Here is a 19278-nt window from a genome sequence, read left to right as displayed (position 1 = left end):
CGAAAATTCGGTTTTGTTGAAATTTCAGTTCGGTTCGATTTGGGGTCAAACCGAACCGAAACCGACCTGTTGCAACAAAAAGTAAAATTAAATTTTTATTGGGTTGGGGATACCTCATGTCATAAAAAAAGGTGGAAATGTGATAAATTATATGATGCCCGACCGTCAAGTCCCATGAAGGTGGTGCTTCAAAAGTACCACCCTTGATATTTGATCCAACAGCAGCCTCTTAAAAAGTAGGCTGATGTTGGATCACATATCAAGGGGGGTACCGATTTGACGGTACTTTTACGGTCGGGCTCCATATAAAAACTCTTATAATGTTGCCCCAGGAATTTCATTTGAATTAAATTTTTTATTTTAATTTTTTTCCATTCTTGTTAAAAGGAAAATCCAAACAGTAATTGGACATTATAAGAAATGAGGTTTCTATTGGTGTAATTTTACCGGCATTCAGTCTAAACCGACTCCAGGCTCTGTTTGGATATATGTAGTTACCTTGTAGATTAGTGGCATAAGTATATAATAGGGATAAGTAGTGTTTGGTTGCCAACCTCATAGAGTAGTGTGAGAGGGTGTCAATACCAGCATAGAAGAAACATAGAGAAAGAGAAAAAGCAAAATTCTCCCTTTTTGAGAAATTTGGCTTGAAAAGTATAAGGAGGGAACATTGATGCCACATCACTAGACATGCAATTATTACCTCCGAAAGTTGTCTGTAGTCTCCAAGGATTTCGATGCTAAACTAGCAACCAAACACCATAAAGTTACAAAAAGTGCATTTTTTTGCTTTGAAAATCCTTGAGGATGCCAGGCATGTGGCAGCCAAACAGTCGGTATCCATCTTCTGGTAACACCCACATATACTCTTTTTCAATGACAAAAGTGGAACCCATCCATTAGACGAAGCTCTTCCCCATCACCTTACTTTCCCTATTCCACATCGCTTTACTTTTCCAATGTGGGATGGTTACTTTCATCCAACAATCTTCCTTTACAATAATGCCAAAACAACATGGGAACTACATGATCTTAACCCAGGGATTTTCTCCATCCTCGATGGTACACACTCGTTTGGATGCCGAGAAGATTTTGATTTGGATTTCTCACATTTGCAGCCCTTTTTGCATTGTAATTTGGCTCGGATCAAATTCTTAGATTTCTAATTCAGCAGGCGGACAGTGAAAAAAAATTAGATTTCTAAATTTGCCGTGGAAATAAGAAATTGGAAATCCACAGATTTGGCAGTTTCCTTCACCCTCTTTGCTCCTCAACCTCTCCCCTCCACTAGGAAGTACCCCTTCCCTCTCTGTCACCCTCTACATGAGCTGCCGGATCTATTCAATTTGTATTCAAAACTCAATTCCAAATCCAAATACAAAATGGGAGGTATCCAAACGGGCCCTTAAGGTTTTAAACTCTAAGGGGCCGTTTGGATACGCGGATTTTAGAATTCGGGATTTCTTCAAAATTGTAGCTAAAGGACAAGAGAAGAAGCGGACCAGCCGTCGTTTTTGACTTCTCGCCCTTCTTTCCGTCAGCAAGAGAGTAGCAGATCCTCCAATATTTTCAGGTTTTAGAAATCTTAGGATGCAAGAGAGATTTTTAACCTGAATTTCTCACTTAAAATCCAAGAAACGCTGTCAGGACAGCATACAACAGCTTGATCATGAACCCTCTTTTACACTGTTTTCAAACTAAAAACCTGGATTCTAAAATCTGCGTATCCAAATGGCCCCAGGGATTTTCTCCATCATTGAGGGTACACCGGGCTTACCTGAGTCCTTATAAGCCCTTCCACATCACTTTACTTTTCCAACGTGGGATTGTTGCTTTCACATAGAACCCCAATAATGGTTTGGTTTATGCCTAGATAAAAAATTGAAACTGGGTGGTCTAAGTTACTTTTTTTTTTTTTTTTTCCAGGCGTAATCAAACAAAAAGTTTTTTCTGTTTGTATTTCCTGTTCCGACCTTCTCAGTAGGTTTGCTTGTATTTTGTTGGTCTCTTTAATAAGTTTTCCATCATTCGGAAAAAAGTGTAATTAAACAATGGAAAAGCAAGACATTTTGTAATAGTTTTTCTTTCCCATTCTTTTCACGAAAAATCCTGCAATCCAAACAGGGCAAAGGAGGGATGATTTTTGGGCCGTTAGGGATTCAAAATGCGGGCAAAGGAGTGGAGATCCTTGATAAACCAAAGGTTGGGCCTATTGTATACGTATGTTGCGCCTCTCCAAAGCACTCTACTAACCCATGATGGTTTCCATTGAGGACAACAATCGATCTTTTTTGCTTTCAACCATCGAAATTTAAAAGCCATTAATCTGACGGCTAGGATTGTCCAATTCCTGTGATGTTTGTACCATGTATGGCACATCATGGTAAGGTCTACTATATAGACTGTCCAGATCATCTGACAAAGGCACATAACTACATTTACGAAGATGATGTACAATATAGATGCAAGTATGCATGATTAACGGAAGATTATTGGTCTAATCAACTCATTACGCCTTATTTAAATACTTAATATACATGTATGGCACTACATAGATATCAGCACAACATCATCTCAAAGAGAGTTTTCTGCTCATTTATTTATGATAATCTTCCTCCATGCTCCGACGGCCCCCTCCATGCTAAGCAGGTCAATTGCAAAGAGGGATCAAGCACAAGGCAGCTTCAATAACAAGAAGCCAAATAGTTAGTAAAATCAGAAATTAAAGCATATTACTAAAATCTGGTGAGTTGACTCGACTCAACTTCACAAAAAATCAATTGAGTCCTTCAATGTCTTGATGAATAATTTTCTAATGAAAACATATAATATATATATCGATAAATTTCAATATCAGAGGGATCTACAAGGATATTTGATCTTTTCAATCAGGAAAAGAAAATCCATAAACAGAAGAAGAGGAGTAGCAGGGTTAAGCATACGGGGGAGGGCAATTGGCGGGCGTTTAACTATGTGAAATCGCTTAACTATGTGAAATCGAATGCTGTTGCCGCTCAAGACACTAAGCAATGCTATCATGATCCACAACACTATAGCCAACATTGTGTGCTTCCTCACCATCTTCCTCCCTCCTTTTCTTTTTCCACTTCTTCTTCTTCAAATTAAAAGAAAACGAATTGTAACCCTTCTCTCTTAGCAACCCCAATTTATACAAGTATTAACAAAGTCACTTCTTTTGCAAACATATAAGCAGATAAAGGGGAATTATAAGCAGATAGAGAACTAGTGGCGTACAATGAAGGCCTAATAAAGAGAACAGGTAGATGTTTATCAGATCATTTTGTTGAACCTTTATACAACACATGCTCACTTTACAACTTTGCTCTTTTGTCATCGTAGAAGACGAACCAGATTTAGTGTTGCGGACTAGACATGCAAGTTTATTACGAAATATATAGTTATGTGCACGGATAAAAAAAAAAAGCATATGGACCAAAATCAAACTGAGCCGAGCTGGATGATCAACCGACATAATCTACAGGGAAAAACTACAGTTCGGTGGTGACGGTAAATTACTACAATACCTAATTTTATATGGTCACCAACATAAAATTGTGGAAAGTTGCTTTAAGCCCTTGAAACCCATCGGCCTTTTAAATTACACGATAAGTGTAAGCCGTAGAGTCGAGTATGCTTACACCATAGGATGATCCAAACTGTCCATTTGATGGGCTATAGTCTAAATACATTCTACCCAAAAATCATTTTTATCGGATGGTCTTAGCCCTAAGATCTATAGGGGAATTGCATATTTTGGACACTTCTATATAATTATAGGGCACACTCTATTTACGTTCTTCACCATCAAATCGACGGTTTAGAAATTATTTGGAAATGGGATATTTTGGAAACCTCTATAAATCAATGTCGAGATTATCCTATGGAAATATCTTTGGGCACGTAGTTGTCCATCAAATGGACGGTTTAGATCATCCTATGGGGCACAATCTACTTTCGTTGCTGCCCATCAAACAGACGGTTTGGACACCTTATGGTGTAAGCTATACAGTACTTTTGAAAAATACTGGACTATACGGCTCTCGCTAACACGTAATTGAAAAAGCAGGGACAAAGATGTCATTTTGTCCTTAAAAAATACAGCTGGGTTTCAAGGGCTTAAAGCAACTTTCCAAAAGGCAAGGAGGCATGCTTTTATTGGGCCACCTAGACGGGGTGAACGACTTCCTTAGACCCCGACTTGAGCGAAGTTTCCTTCTTTGTTTTAGTGTGGCCAACCATCTCTGCCAAATTCATGCATTTTTTTTTAATTATTTTTTTAAGGAAAAATTACATTTACTTCCACCCCTATAGTTTAAAACGTGACAAATACACCCCTGTAGTTTCAATTTGTTTAAGGTTTGCCCCCTCAGCTGAAGGTTCGTCCATAGATTGAAGGTCTAGGATGATCTGATGGAGCTGATTTTTTGGGCACACCCAATCTATGTCAGGACCCATCAAATGAACGCTTTTGGATCATCCAAATAATGTGGGCCCATACCCGAATCCAAACACTACCAAAAAATCATCCAAATAATGTGGGCCTACATTGTTTGGATGATCCAAAGCGTTCATTTGATGGGCCCTGACATAGATAGGGTGTGCCCAAAAAATCAGCTCCATCGGATCAACCTAACCCTTCAATCTATGGACGAACCTTCAGCTGAGGGGGCCTACCTTAAACAAATTGAAACTATAGGGGTGTATTTGTCACGTTTTAAACTATAGGTGTGGAAGTGGATGTGTCAAAAACTAGAGGGGGTGTAAATGTAATTTTTCCTTTTTTTTATAGTGTGGCCAACCATCTCTGCCAAATTCATGCGTGCGTAGTAGCATGGGTCCCATCATTTACACCTAATTTTAGGGAATCGAATCACCCCTGCCACCTTTTGGCTTTTTGTAGTGCAAAAGACTTGAGTCATAAATACACTAGATGGGGCTGGCCAGGGAAGAAATGGGGTGAATATAACACTTCCCAACAACTTTAAATGGTATGGGGCCTACATTTTACACCTCATATTTTAATGGGTGGGTCCCACATCTCTGCCCTATGCCATGCACGGGGTTGGACCCTTCATTTTGCCGTAACCCATGAATGCTAGTCTAGCTATACACGTATAGGTACTTTAGATAATGGAAAACTTGGCATAAAATACCAAAAATAGATCATTGATCCATTAATTAGTGCTATGTTTGGTTGCCATTTTTTGAGAAAAATTAGCCGGGAATGTAATTCTATTGATTTGCTTAAGGGTGTTTGGTAGGGAATTTAGCAAAATTGGGGAGTTTGACCACCGGGGACGTCGGGCGATTGTCGGTGACGTAGAATCCTGAAAATTCGCTCCATGGTTTTCTCCAAATCTAAGAAAAAATGAGAGAAATTCTTGGGCAAATCTCATCTTTTGAGTCTTATTAGGAAGTGGCGAATCTTCGGCAAATCTTGGCCAAACGAAATAACATCTTTTAGATTTTCTCTCAATCTCCCAGTTGACTGATTTGCTTTTAATCTCCCTTTGACTTTTTCTTCTCCAAATCCTCCCCAGCCCATATGGCAGTAAATTATCCATGGGACTGCCCATACGTTGGGTCTATGTACTTGACAGTAAATAATTCTCCTACGTGATCTTGGGCCCACAACCGTTTTAATTCGGACTTCAACCAGACTCCAACATCCAAGTAGACCGGGTTGTCCGATTCGTCTTCCTCCTCTTTCTGAGCAGAGTTTTTTGGGTATCAAATTCTGCCCGGCATTTTCTTTCAAACGCTGCCCGAGGAATTCGAATAGCCCTCCTTTTCCATCTAAGTAAAAATCAATCTCAGGAATTAAACAGCAATCTACTTCTCTGCTGCTTAGGGTTGCATGGAGTAAGCTTAACCAGGCCGATTCCATTAACTGCACTCTCAGCCTCCACGTGTGCTGCATTGAGTGCCTGTTGAGCAATCTCCACAGCAGTTTGGAACCCAAATGACCTGTCAATAAGGCAGATGTCATTGTCGAAAGTTTTGGTGATTCCAGTGACGTATTTCGTTGAAGATCTTGACTGCACCACGCATTTTGCCATCGCCCCCTATGATGTATATAGACCTGGCAAACGCGACCCGTGCCCGTGGGTCGACCCAACCCACCCGCAAATTTGTAGGCACGGGTCGGGGTTTTAGTGACCCGCCAAAACCGATCTGCGGGTGACCCAACCCGCAAAAACACAGGTCGGGTCAACCCGCGATTTTTTGGATTTTTTTTATATTTTATATTTTAAAATAGAAAGTGAGATCAAGGGCTAAGAGCATCTCACTTATTAAGCTGGAATAGTGCACTTGTGATTGGAAATCAGCCCTTCTAATAGCATCTCACTTTTTGAGGACTCCCAACTTCCACAACTCATGAGCATTACTAATTTACTATGCATGAATACTCTCCCTATTTTTCAAAATGGATGATCGGAAGGTACAACCCACACCATAGGATGATCCAAACCGGGCATTGAATGGGCCATAATGTAAATAGGTTGGGCCCCAAAAATCATTAGCATAGGATGATTCTAACCCTCCGATCTAAAGAGGGACTGACAATATCGAAACTTCTATAGATAGAAACGGTTGAGATCGTCCTATGGCAATGATTTTTGGGGCACGATCTATTTACGTTGTGGCTCATCAAATGGACGGTTTGGATCATCCTATGGTGTAGGTTGTATGGTCCATTTTGAAAATTAGGGGGTGAATTCATACATAGAAAGGGGTGAATTTATCACCGCCCAATAAAAACTCTGTTTTGGAAAAACATGCGGGTAACCTGCGGGTCGACCCGACCCACCCGCACTGGGTCCGGGTCACCTGGTTGCTGACCCGTAGGAATGCGGGTCATTTTGACCCACACCCTCATGACCCGCGGGTCGACCCGACCCGACCCACCCGTTTGCCAGGTCTGGATGTAAACCTGCCATTTTGTAAGAACAGTGAAGAACAGTTGATGGGCCCCCAAAATTCTCCTCCATGGTGCCCAAATCCAACCCACTATGACAGTGTACCGTCCAGACCATAGGATGATCCAAGCGGTCCATTTGATAGGCCACATCATAAATAGGTTGTGTCCCAAAAAACTATTTTCATATGATGATCCTAGCCCTCAGATATGAAGAGAAATTGCTTATTATGGAAACCTCTATAGCTTGGAGGGTTGTGATCACCCTATGCAAATGATTTTGGGGCACAACCCATTTACGTTATGGCCCATCAAATGGACGGCTCGGATCAAACTATTGTCTGGACAATACAGTTTATTTTAAAAAATATGGGTGGGGCCTAAATTAGGCCTTAATGTTACTGTACGGACCACACCATAGGATGATCCAAACCATGGATGGCTTGGATCATCCTATGTTGTGGATGGTACGCTTCAATTTGAAAAATATCGGTGGGGCCTATGATTGGGCCTTAATGTTACTGTACGACCAAGTCCATAGGATTATCCAAACCATGGACGGCTTGGATCATCCTATGTTGTGGACGGGCCTTAATGTTACTGTACTACCAACTCAATAGGATGATCCAAACCATTCATTTGATGGGCCACAATGTAAATAGGTTTAGCCCCAAAAATCATTTCCATAGGATGATCCAACCCTACAATCTATAGAGGTTGTATAAGATGTAGTTTTATTTAGATCGGAGGGCTAGGATCAGCCTATGGAAATGATATTTTGGGACGCAACCTATTTACGTTTATGGTGGAGAAAAGACCGCAGAAAACCGATTATGGGGGAATATCAGCGCCCTAAACCAATTGAAACAGGAACAAAGACAGTGTGAAGCTACCCATGGAATTGGTGGAGAAAGGACCGTAAAACTTAGTTGTTTGGATAGAAAAGCTCCAGAGATTAGGCGTCCACCTATGTCTAAGCCGCGATCTATTCAAATCCCTTATCGGTTGGATGATATTACTTCTCGTGTCTATGTCAAGATCCATTTCAGATTGGACCGTCCATCCGAGTGTCCTAGTCAGTGTTTAAAAACGCGCTAACTCGGCCCAGTCTACTCGATTTAGTGGCGACCACATTTTGGAGTCGCAGACTCGGCGAGTCTGGACCGAGTCAAGCAATATCACTCATCTGTGAAATGATACATTCGGCCCTTTTCTTACTGGAACAGCCCTCTCTAAAAAAAGACAGTAATAAACACACTGCGGTGGCTTTTCCAAGTAAAAACTGGCTCTCTTTATTTCCTTTCTTCTTTCTTTTTTTTCCAAAAATACTCTTTGATTATATTTGAGTAAGTTCCAATATTGACAAATGAGCCCACCAGAAGTCATTGATGGAGTGATTTTAACCGTTTGATCAATAATATACGGAGTAACATTGGCCTCATTTGTTTTATTTTTTGCTAGTTTACCAAATAATACACAGTCAAAGTAAATATAAAATGAAGATAATCAATAATTAAATTGAAGATAATCATCCAATGAGGTAATGCCACATGGCATTCAGGATTTTTAGAATCATTAATGTCATTTATTTCCAGGTGTACTAGGCCGCTAAAGTAGACCCATTTTTCTATGCAAATGTTTAAAAAATTGGTCTGCAATTGAAATTTTAATGTTGGATGATCCAAACCGTTGAATGATCCCTTGTCATATCTGTTGTAATTGGATGGATCATCCAGGCCATCCATTTGATAGGTAATAACGTAAGTAGGTTGCGCTCAAAAATTCATTTCAATAGGATGATACCAGCCCTACGATCCAAATAAGTGGAACTGCATGGAAACCCCTATAGATATAGGGTTGGGATCATCCAATGAAAATGATTTTTGGGGCACAACATATTGACAATCTGGCTCATCAAATGGACAACTCGTCTGACTTGGCCACATCAACCGCGTCGAGTCGACAAGAATTTTCTTCGGCTACGTTCTGTGTCAAAACCACATTTTTAAACACTAACTTAGATTGACCATTTGAATCTGAACTTAAACGGACAGGACTTGGACACAGGGGCAGATCCATGCACACATTTCGGATCTCTATTAAACATTTTATAAAAGTCGCTCCCATATTTTATAACATAAAGTTTATTTTAGAGGTTGCATGTGAGATCAGCCACCTAGGCTCACTTTCCAACAGAGTTTGTCATTATGAATAAGGTGGCTGCTCTCACATGCAGCAAACGTTTTGCGAAGTGCCTTTTGCGAAGGACGCTAGCATATCCCTTAGTAATAATAGGCCATGTGCAGATTTTCAGTATTTTATCATTCCTCCTTGTCGTTACCCACTGCCACTACCTTCTTGTATATAATTTAGACTATGATCTTCTATGCAATTTAGATTAGTTTTATTGTTTACAAGCGTTATTTTACTTATTTAGAAGTTTAAATAAGTCATAAATAAAGGGTTATAATTTAGACTATTTTCTTGAATAAAATTTAGATTAGTTTTATTGTTTACAAGCATTATTTTACTTATTTAAAAGTTTAAATTAGTCATAAATAAAGGGTTATAATTTAGACTATTTTCTTGAATAAAATTTAGATTAGTTTTATTGTTTACAACCATTATTTTACTTATTTAGAAGTTTAAATTAGTCATAAATAAAGGGTTATAATTTAGACTATGTTCTTGAATAAAATTTAGATTAGTCTTATTGTTTACAAGCATTATTTTACTTCTTTAGAAGTTTAAATTAGTCCTAAATAAAGAGTTATAATTTATCTAAATTAATTGCATCAACACACACTAATAGCAGACTGGACATTCTAACTTCTTTTTAAAAATTCTAACCATGTACAATGTAATTAGGATATGCTAGGACCAGTGTTTAAAAATGTGGTTTCGACGCGGAACGTGGCCGAAGAAAATCCTCGTTGACTCGACACGAACGGTTGTAGCGGCCAAGTCAGATGAGTCATCCATTTGATAAGCCAAATTGTAAATATGTTGTATCCCAAAAATCATTTTCTTTGGATGATCCCAACCCTATGATCTATAGAGGTTTCCATGCAGTTCCACTTTGGATCGTAGGGCTGGGATCATCCTATTGACATGAATTTTTGAGCGCAACCTACTTACATGATTACCCATCAAATTTGGAACTTATGACAAGGGGTCATTCAAAGTTTTGGATCATCCAATGTTAAAATTTCAATTGCAGCCCAATTTTTTCAACATTTGCTTAGAAAAATGGGTCTTCTTTAGCTGCCTACTACACCTTGAAATAAATGACATTAATGATTCTAGAAAGCCTGAATGCTAGGTGGCATTGGCTCATTGAATGATTATCTCTAGTTTAATTTTTCATTTTATATTTACTTTGACCGTGTGTTATTTGGTAAACTAGCAAAAAATAAAACAAATGAGGCCAATATTACTGTGTATATTATTGATCAAACGATTAAAAGCACTTCATCAATGACTTTTGGTTAGCTCATTTGTCAATATTTGAACTTATTCAAATATAATCAAAGAGAATTACAGGGGAAAAAAGAAAGAAGAAAGGAAATAAAGAGGGCAGGGTTGGGTCACCATGAGAGACAGAAAGGACTATTAAAGTCTGTCAAAGCAATTTTGAAAAAGTTTTTCTTTTCTTAACTAAGGATAGTGATATATGCAACCCTCATTTTTTTACTTGGAAAAGCCACCTCAGTCTGTTTATTATTATCTTTTCTTAGAGACGGCTGTTCCAGTGAGAAAAGGGCTAAATGTATCATTTCATAGATGGTTGATATTGCTTGACTCGGTACAGACGCGCCACGTCCGCGACTCCAAAACTCGGTTGCCACTAAACCAACGATTCGGCCAAGTTCCGGGCCGAGTCAGGGCGTTTTTCTAAGTAATGCCCACCTCCAAATCGATCAATTTTCAGGGCCTATCTGAGCAATGTGCTACTCCCTTGTCATGGACAGTCCGGATCAACGGACTACGTGGGATCCACCTAATGCAAAAGATCTATAATAGAGAAAAAAAAAAGTAACCAGAAAATTCTCTTTAATGACTATCAGAAATACGAACCTGGTTAAACCCCCAAGCTTCAATGGCATTGACGATCTTTTCAAGATCAAACCCACCACGGGACGTCTGCAGGGCGGTCCCACCGCGCTTGTGCCAGTACTTTGCACGCACGAGCTTGGGGTCCAACTTCACTGGCTCGTACGTGTAAAGTCCCCGGTATCCCGACAAGACACCATAAACCTGACGCACACCATAGAGCTTCCATAGCCCCACCACAAGCTCCCTCCCCGCACGTGACAATGGTAGCCCTGGCGTGAGAAGGGTGGAAGAAGATGGTCTTGCGTGGGCCCGCCCGGTGGTAGGCTAGGTTGGGAGGGGTGGTAGAAGGGGTTTTGGTCTAGAGGGTTTGTGAAGGTTTGGAGGTTTTGGTAGTAGTGGTAGAGGTGGGGTAGGGTTTGTAGCACAATGGAGGAGAGACAGTGTTTGGGAGAAGAAGGGTGGTTTTCTGGTTTTCCGTCGTCGGAGATTTCGCCGATGTTGGCGGTTTTGGAGAAGAGAGAATGGTAGAGATTTTTGAAAGGAACGAGAGAGAGAGAGAGAGAGAGAGAGAGAGAGTAAATGCTCCGCCCAGGTGGCGCAATGCACGGGAACTGGAAAGAGAAAAATGCCATTTTTTTTTCTGTACGATGATATTTTCACCCCCTCGCAATACTAATTCACCCCTTCCTAAGGTGATTTGACGTCAAAAAGAGTTAACAGCTGCCTCTGTTCATGTTATCAGCGGGGCGAATACGTACTGTAGAGGGGGTGAAAATATGGGTGAAAATATGATCTCCCTTTTCTTAAAATAAAATGTAGGGAAGTGATATATCAGCCACTTTTCATTACTCGGGACACCCACGTGCAGTGTATCTATGACTGGAAAAGGGCTCTTGTAATTTTGGACCACCATCTTGAATATAACAACACATTTCCGTTTTCAAAGTGGTATTCCTAAGCACCCAACCGCAGAAGAATTTAGTTGTTCTTGCCTCTTGGATAGGGCTGGGCGGGGCGGGGCTGTTGCATTCCCCGTCCCATCCCTGCCGGAAGGGGAATTCCCCGTCCCTGCTTCGGGCCGCTTCGGGGATGGCGGTGATCCCCGTCTCTACCCCGCAGGGAATATCTAATCCCCTTCCCCACCCCGCCCATGCTTCGAGGAATTTTAAAGTCCCCGCCCCGTGCGGGGCGGATCTCCGTTTTCATGGGTGAAATTGCCGGCCCTATTCTTGGAGTTAGTTTCAAAGAATTTTAAATTTAATTTAGTTGATTTTTAATGAATTTTCAATTCCAAGATGCTTAAAAAAGGGACTTTGAGCATGGATAGGAGATGGATTCACTCCTAAGAATCCTAAGAAATGAGCTTTAATCTTTGATTTTCAATACTTTTTTATGAAACAACCCATTACTCCAAAAGCTTAAGCTGTTAAGAGTGGGTGTTATCTAGGCTGCCTACCGGGGCGGCACCTAATTATTTTTATAATTGAAAATCATACAAGTGGAGGACATGCCACCTTGCCTCTAAACTCAACAAAAATAAATGGTGAAATAAGAACACCATCTAATGTTCATGTTTGGGATACCCAGAAGATCACACCTCGCAGCACCTTGAGCATGATTGGGCAGTTCTTCCCAACTCTGATAAATCAAATTCTTCTAATTTACAAAGAATTTCATAGTTTTGTTTATTCCCTACTTTATACCCTTTGCATTAACTTGTGAATAGGCGATCTCTCTTTTACATAATTTTCTATTTTTAGTATGTTTAGCACACGTTACACTATTCATTATTTATATAAAATATTACTCATAGTCCTATAGTACTCCTAACCTCCTCAGACCTTCTCTGTCGTGGGCTCCCTCTTTTCCTGTAATAAAATTCCACCATTTCAAAAATAAAAAATAAAAAAATCAGAATCTTATAGTAAAGACTGACGGCGAAGTTGTGCAGAAAGAGTGCATAACTCCTTCCACTTTAGTAATCAAATAACATATTGTTGCGGGTAAAATGAGTCATAGACACATGTCTTGATCCCACAAGGACCCCCAACTCCCTGGCCAGCATGGAACCTCCAGCCCACATGACACCCAAAACTCACACGCCACTCCACCACACAATCCGCTATCGCCTTGAAGCTCCTCGGACAGAACAACGTCAGTAACAATCACCTTGCAGCACATGCAACGTCGGAGCTAATCATACCCTTTGCATGCGATGCCGGAAGAACCCTGCAAGCTTGTAACACTGATAGAAGCACCAATGCCAATGATGGTGATGGCGGCCACGCCATCTTAACCCGATTAACAACGGAACCTCCACATATAAAAAGAAAACCCTCACACCATTAGAGGAAGAGAGGTCTATTCAATTCAACCCCAATGCATTAGTTGAATGCAGGTGTTGTTGGAGACATATGGATGGTGGAGATGGTGAGGCTCGTAATCACTTTCCTAAAGACGATATTCGCCCCCATCAGTAGTGTGCAAAGAGGAACTATGAATTCGCCTCTAAGATACAATGAAGCCTGGTGAATTCCTCACCAAATGCTTGATGACGTTTTGCACCAAACGACACCAAACCCTGAATCACCCTTTGGATTTTTCAAGTATGTGAGACTCTAGTGACTGTTTCTGCAGTATAACAGCACACTAGAACAAAAAACTTGTAGATATATGGTAAAGAGAAAGGTTAGAAAAGCTTTATGAGAGTGTAAATGCTTTGGGAAATATCAATTAAGGAGTCTCCTCCTGGATTTTCGAATTATGCTGTAAATGCCAAGAATCTGCTCTATTTATAAAGCTTCCGGTGGCCTTTCTAGTTGAATTACACCCGTAGAGGGCACCTTGCCATAGTGGGGTTGAAATTTCCCACTATTAGATCGCGCCCTTTTCTATATGATAAGTGGTTGCTTTATTTTTGACACTCTTACCTGTAGGGCGGGCAATGGGTTGAGATTTTTCGCCGAGATAATGGGTTCTACGGTTGAACCAGGGTTTTGAAAAACCCGACCCTGTTGCAGCCCTACTAGACATTATCCACGATCCACCAGTCACTCCCCACGCCTAGCGCGTACAGTGCGTCCCGTGCGTCCGTCCTTGCCTAAAACCCAATGTGCAACAAATCAAGAGGTGAAAGTAGGTATAGATTTATATACCTCTCTCCAACTTTCTAACTTTTCGATGTGACTATCTTTTTGCCTCCTAAAATCATTGTTTCCCTATCTTTCAAAGCACCAACTTTTTCAAATAAAAAACTCTTTTATTTATATAACTTTACAAAATTGTTTTTTATTTTGAAAATTCTCCACGTAGGTCAGACCAAAAATTCAGGCTCTTAGCATTTGGCACTGAAGTCTATGTGTTACCTCTACTTACTTGAGCATCAAAGGGTTTCCCGGGCTTACGATTCCGGGCATTCTCAATCTTCTTTTGACTGCAGGCAGTCACCCTGATGCTCCTCTACCCAAACTAGACCTGAGAAGGACCCTTCGATCGACCCAAGCCGGATTTGAGAAGCAACACATATCATGTCCTAGGTGACATGCCTAGCTTTACAAAGTCATAATGTCAAACTTTGGTGGTGACTCTCAGAGTGGTTCAAACTCAGACCAGAATCAGATCTTTCGATTGGCAATGACTGAAAGGTTTGAATGTTACACATTCAATGATTTTTCGGCTAACTTTCTTATATCTATCGTTACGGTTTCTGTCAGGGTCTTTCGATCTAGGGGAAAACTTTGATGGAAAATCATATTTTCTGTAAAACAAATTCCAGAATCTAGTAGGGTTGTATTTTCACTTGAAAATAGGGAATTTTTTTATAACAAAAATGAAATTTCAAGAAAAAATGAGTTATTTAGGGGTTTAGTGGTCCGACTGTGACTTTACAAGGCACACGAGAATAACATGACATTGAGCTGTTGGACCATCATGTAAAGTACATGCTAATCTATCATTGAATATATATAGAATTTAATGCTTTAAACATTTGATTGCTGTGGGCCAGCAAGCTTCATGTAATTAGACGAAATGTGATCGTTGCTAGAGTTTTTTATGTCTACTTCGCTTATATTTCAAAGAGTACAGTCGTCCCACCTTTTTCGAAGATCCAAACCATTCATTTAGATCTCCGCAACATAAGTAGGTTGAGCACCAAAAAATCTCCAAAGGATAGAGTTTCTACAGATCAGAGGGTTAGGATCATCCTTTGGAGATGATTTTTGAGGTCCAACCTATTTAGGTTGGGGCGATGTAAATGAATGGTTTAGATCTTCGAACACGGTGAGCCCCATTATGCATTTTGAAAAATACATGCAAGTAGTACGCGCAGACATCATAAAAAATCCCCATGGCTATTATAACACTGGTATGGGTGTGAAAATGAAAATTGCTTGTAGATTTTGAGTGGAAACTTCTCAAAAGTAAGAAGCAAGCTAGTGATTTCTCTGTCTCTTACTTTATTGACTTGGTTAAGTCAACAATCTTGGCCCTGTGCAATGCGTTGAACCCCACTCCACATTAATGAAATATATCAAATTGAAATGAAAACCAACTCGTCATTTTTAACTTGTGAAACCATAGACTCTTGAGGGTGAATATTAATAAAAACTTCATGTCATGGTCTCATGATCGCCTTAAATTTAAATGGTTGAAGTTTTCCAGAGGCAAAAGGCGCTAATCTCGGGTCAAGCCACATGTAGGACCCACCAAACCTGGCCAACAACCGAGTTGGAAAAACACACACCTTGCAACTGTAGGGGTCCAGCTCCAGCACATGAACTGTCACAGGAAGTAAAGCGTAAGAAAGTTAGCAAGAATCGTCACTCTCCTTATATCATTTGTAATAGTGATACGAAGTATCTTACACCCTACGTAGATTTGGAAATCGTCAAGAATCTTCCTTTATTTTACTTTTCTCTATAAAAGGATGGGCCTTTCTCCTCATTCACGGTAAAGAGATTCCCTCAAAAGCTTCGTCTCTTGTTGGAGTTTGGAGATCTATACAACTGCCTAAGGAGTGTCAGAGGCTAGCTAGAAAATATGAAGGTATGTCTTCCTTGACATTAAAACATGATTTTATTTTTTCGAATGTGGGTTTCTTTTCTTGTAAATTTTGAATAATTCTGTTTATCAAAATTGGTTTCTTTTGGGGGAATTTGATATGGGTCTCGTGGGAAATTAGTTTTTAGTGTTGGGAAGCTAAGAAAATTGTTATAGATTCAAAAGGTTTGATGCTTTGATTAATTTTAAACTGATTCGATTGTGCAGCAAAAGATTGTGATGAAGGTGCAGATGAACTGCCAGAAATGCCGAACAAAGGCACTGGAGGTCGCCGCTGTTGAAGGTTTGTCTTTACCCTAAACTCTTATTATATGTGTAGGGTATGTGTTTTTGGAGAGAGAGAGAGAGAGGCTAGGGGTTAAGGAATTGGATTATGGGCTAATCCCCCCTTTAATTCTTATTTTGCCTTCTTTTCATTCTTTTTTTTTTTGGAAACGGCGCTCCTCGGATTATTGATGCATTATATTGAGAAGGGATTTGCTAGAGACCATCCCAGAAAGCAACTCGCAGGCCGACTGTTGCATTAGAGTGCAGCCACATAAACTCACTTTTCAACAGATTTTGTCTGATTGATTGCCCTTTTTTTAAATAACTAAGTACTGGAAATTTATATTCCCAAGTTATATTACATACTTTCTTGACGGCGAAGGAACCCAATAAACCAAAATAAATAAATTTCTAGGCTACTGATATTGGCACTACCATGTTTTAATAATTGCACAAATCCAGCATGTGTTTTCTATTTTAATTGGTTCTTAAGAGTTTTCAGAAAACTGTAATAATATTTAACAGCTATTTAATTAAATGATAAAAGACAAGTAGTGCAATTATCAAAAGAGTTGTTTGATAATTACAGAAAAGCTGATTTCTTCTTTTGAAAGGGAAATGATATTAGCACTGCGATATTTTGATATTTCCTCTAAAACATCTTGTCTTCTAGTATTTAAAGAGCTGTCAAAAGTTATTAAAGTTCCCAAAAAGCTCTCACAAGCCGATTGAAGAGGAAAGGAAAAACATTGTTGTGCTGATATCATTTTCCCTTGAAAATGTCAACTTTGTCTTTTCTTGTCCTCCCATCAAATTAGAATCATGTCTCTGTCACAAGAGTCAAACCTTGCCAACCAAAGAGCCCCCAAATGCACGTTTTCCCCTCAAATGATTTTTCTAGGAATTAGGTGGCTACACTTTCCTAATTATTGAACTTAGCTTAAATATTAGGAATAATTCTGATTTGGTTCTCCCAATCTAACTACAAATGATGTCTGCTTCTTCTTTGGATTGACTTTGGAATTCTTATCAACATGAGGTTACGTGAGGGAAGAGGGATGAAACTCGAGAGGGGATAGGATAATCAACAAAAATTAGGAAAATAAAATATCATTTTTAATGTTTTGATGTTATGAAAATGGCCCGGATTAGAAGACATAAATGAACAAAAATTAGACGGGTGTTTTCATACATTGGCGCTCTCCGTTCGGATCTAGGAGTTCGATCGGATTTTTTTACTACATCTAGTCACAATCCGCTTACGATATGGATCCACCATTGATCCTCTAGTCATTCATTTAAAATTATACACACACTAAGGATATATAGAATGATTAAATTTGTTTTTGTTTTTTAATTCAAGTTTTTCTTTCATAGAACAAGTGCCATTTTTCTGTGTTGTGTTGTGTAGTGTACTCATTACTTGAAATTTTGTATAATAATTTCCCACATTGAAAAAGGTGCCGATTCGGTCGCGATAGAAGGGAAGGAGAAAGAGCTGGTGGTGGTTATTGGAGAAGGAGTTGATGCAGTTAGCTTGGCGAGCTTAATGAGGAAGAAGGTGGGTCACACAGAGCTAGTCAGTGTAAATGAGGTGAAGAAAAAAGATGAAAAGAAAGAGAAAGAGATTGAATTTGAGGTGAAGAAAAAAGATGAGAAGAAAGAGAAAAATATTGGATTTGAATATACAGTCCCACCTCAATGGATTCCAAATTTCCATCCATATCCACCACAATTTACGACTTATGAAGTGGTCTATGATAAGAATCCAGATTCATGCTCTATCATGTAAAGATATAGGCAGAGGAATTTAATTTTTATCCTTTTTTTTCAATTTTAGAAATGTAATTTTGGGTGTGGAGTGACTTTGAATACATGTTGTCAATTTTTCAATTTTTCTTAGATTTTCATTATAATTGCGAAAATATGTTGGGTCTGTCCTGCGTTGTCTTGATATTGGCACTCTCTTTTTTAAACATAGGCTCCATTTCTTTAAACGTGAAATGAGCGTAAAACAAAATTTACGACCCTTTTCCCACTTAAAAAAAGCCTAAAATTTATTTTATGACCATTTTACATGAAAGAAACCGAGCCTAAGAAAAAAAACAAGGGGGTGGTGTTTTGGTAAGTGGCCGCAATGGCTTAAACGTAACGTCTGGGGAGGGCATGCTATAGAAATAGTGAAATACATAACGTGCAGGATAAAGAGGGCGGCGTAATGGACGCAAAAGGCATGTCTATATGGATGGGAAGGTTAAGAGAATATCATTGTAAAACCTTGTTTGAGCTGTTGAAGGTGATGAAGAAAAGATCTTTTATTCAGTATACATTTTTTAAATGACTTTTAAATGTGCGAGAGACAAAACAGATTACTGGGATCTCCAATTCTTAGAGAGATTGGATGTACTCTTGCACATTCAATATGATGGAGACAACTAAGCAAACTCATAACAATGTGATATCAAATGGGTTTTATAATTCAGTGCTATTGACTTTGTCTATTATAAAACCAATCTGCAAAATCATCTGGTTCACAAATCAAGAGTGACTCATTATTTAAAATTTGTAGCAGGGCATGGATAATTTGAAGTATATGCCTTGTGTAAATTATAAAATCGTTCAGAGATTGTAGATGATGGATGGTTAAAGATGACTATTCTGTTTCATTGCTTGGCTCATGCAATTACTCTGATGCATTATGAGCTCGAATAACTCAGGTGGTGAACGAGCAATAGTAAGAACGTGATTAAATTTTACAAAGTGACTTTTCATAATATAATTATAAACTTTTATTTATAATAAATAATGATAATTGTTTTTCATTTTTTATTTTGTGGAAAAAACGTTAACATCATGGATGGAGCTTCAGAAGCAATTTAATTATAAGACAATTCTATCATCAATTTGGGAGATACAATGAATCACTAGTTGTATGAGTTTATTAGATACGCCTG

General features: G+C 39.2%; 2 protein-coding genes and 1 long non-coding RNA gene across 3 annotated transcripts; 1 reads left to right on the top strand and 2 right to left on the bottom strand.

The window, feature by feature from the left end:
• Positions 1-2473: 2473 nt before the first annotated feature.
• Positions 2474-3358, bottom strand: LOC143851906 (uncharacterized). Its single transcript, XR_013236556.1, has 2 exons — positions 2943-3358; positions 2474-2682 (listed from the first exon to the last, which is right to left on the bottom strand). It is a non-coding gene; the product is annotated as an uncharacterized LOC143851906 (long non-coding RNA).
• Positions 3359-5577: 2219 nt separating this feature from the next.
• LOC143849427 (ATP-dependent 6-phosphofructokinase 2-like) lies at positions 5578-13287 on the bottom strand. The gene is given in 8 exon segments (XM_077358428.1): positions 5578-5736; positions 5738-5885; positions 5887-6036; positions 6038-6098; positions 11017-11243; positions 11245-11354; positions 12580-12634; positions 13166-13287. Coding segments are annotated over 8 exon segments (1032 nt in total).
• Positions 13288-15675: 2388 nt separating this feature from the next.
• Positions 15676-18219, top strand: LOC143851223 (disease resistance protein Pik-1-like). Its single transcript, XM_077360570.1, has 3 exons — positions 15676-16042; positions 16265-16340; positions 17785-18219. Exons 1-3 carry the CDS (start codon positions 16037-16039, stop codon positions 18114-18116), a joined length of 414 nt encoding a protein of 137 aa, XP_077216685.1. The 5' UTR covers positions 15676-16036; the 3' UTR covers positions 18117-18219.
• The last annotated feature ends 1059 nt before the right edge of the window (positions 18220-19278 follow it).

Source organism: Tasmannia lanceolata, unplaced genomic scaffold (assembly GCF_043159265.1).
Source record: "Tasmannia lanceolata isolate RefF3 unplaced genomic scaffold, GAP_Taslan_0.1 ptg000018l, whole genome shotgun sequence".
NCBI lineage: Eukaryota > Viridiplantae > Streptophyta > Magnoliopsida > Canellales > Winteraceae > Tasmannia > Tasmannia lanceolata.
The sequence above is the reverse complement of the archived record's forward strand: the minus strand, read 5'-3'. Positions and strand labels throughout refer to the sequence as shown.

Bases quoted from the DNA above. Each gene is read 5' to 3' on its own strand.
- LOC143851223 (XM_077360570.1), top strand. The intron at 16,341-17,784 runs GTTTGTCTTTAC...ACATTGAAAAAG, and splicing joins GGAGGTCGCCGCTGTTGAAG to GTGCCGATTCGGTCGCGATA.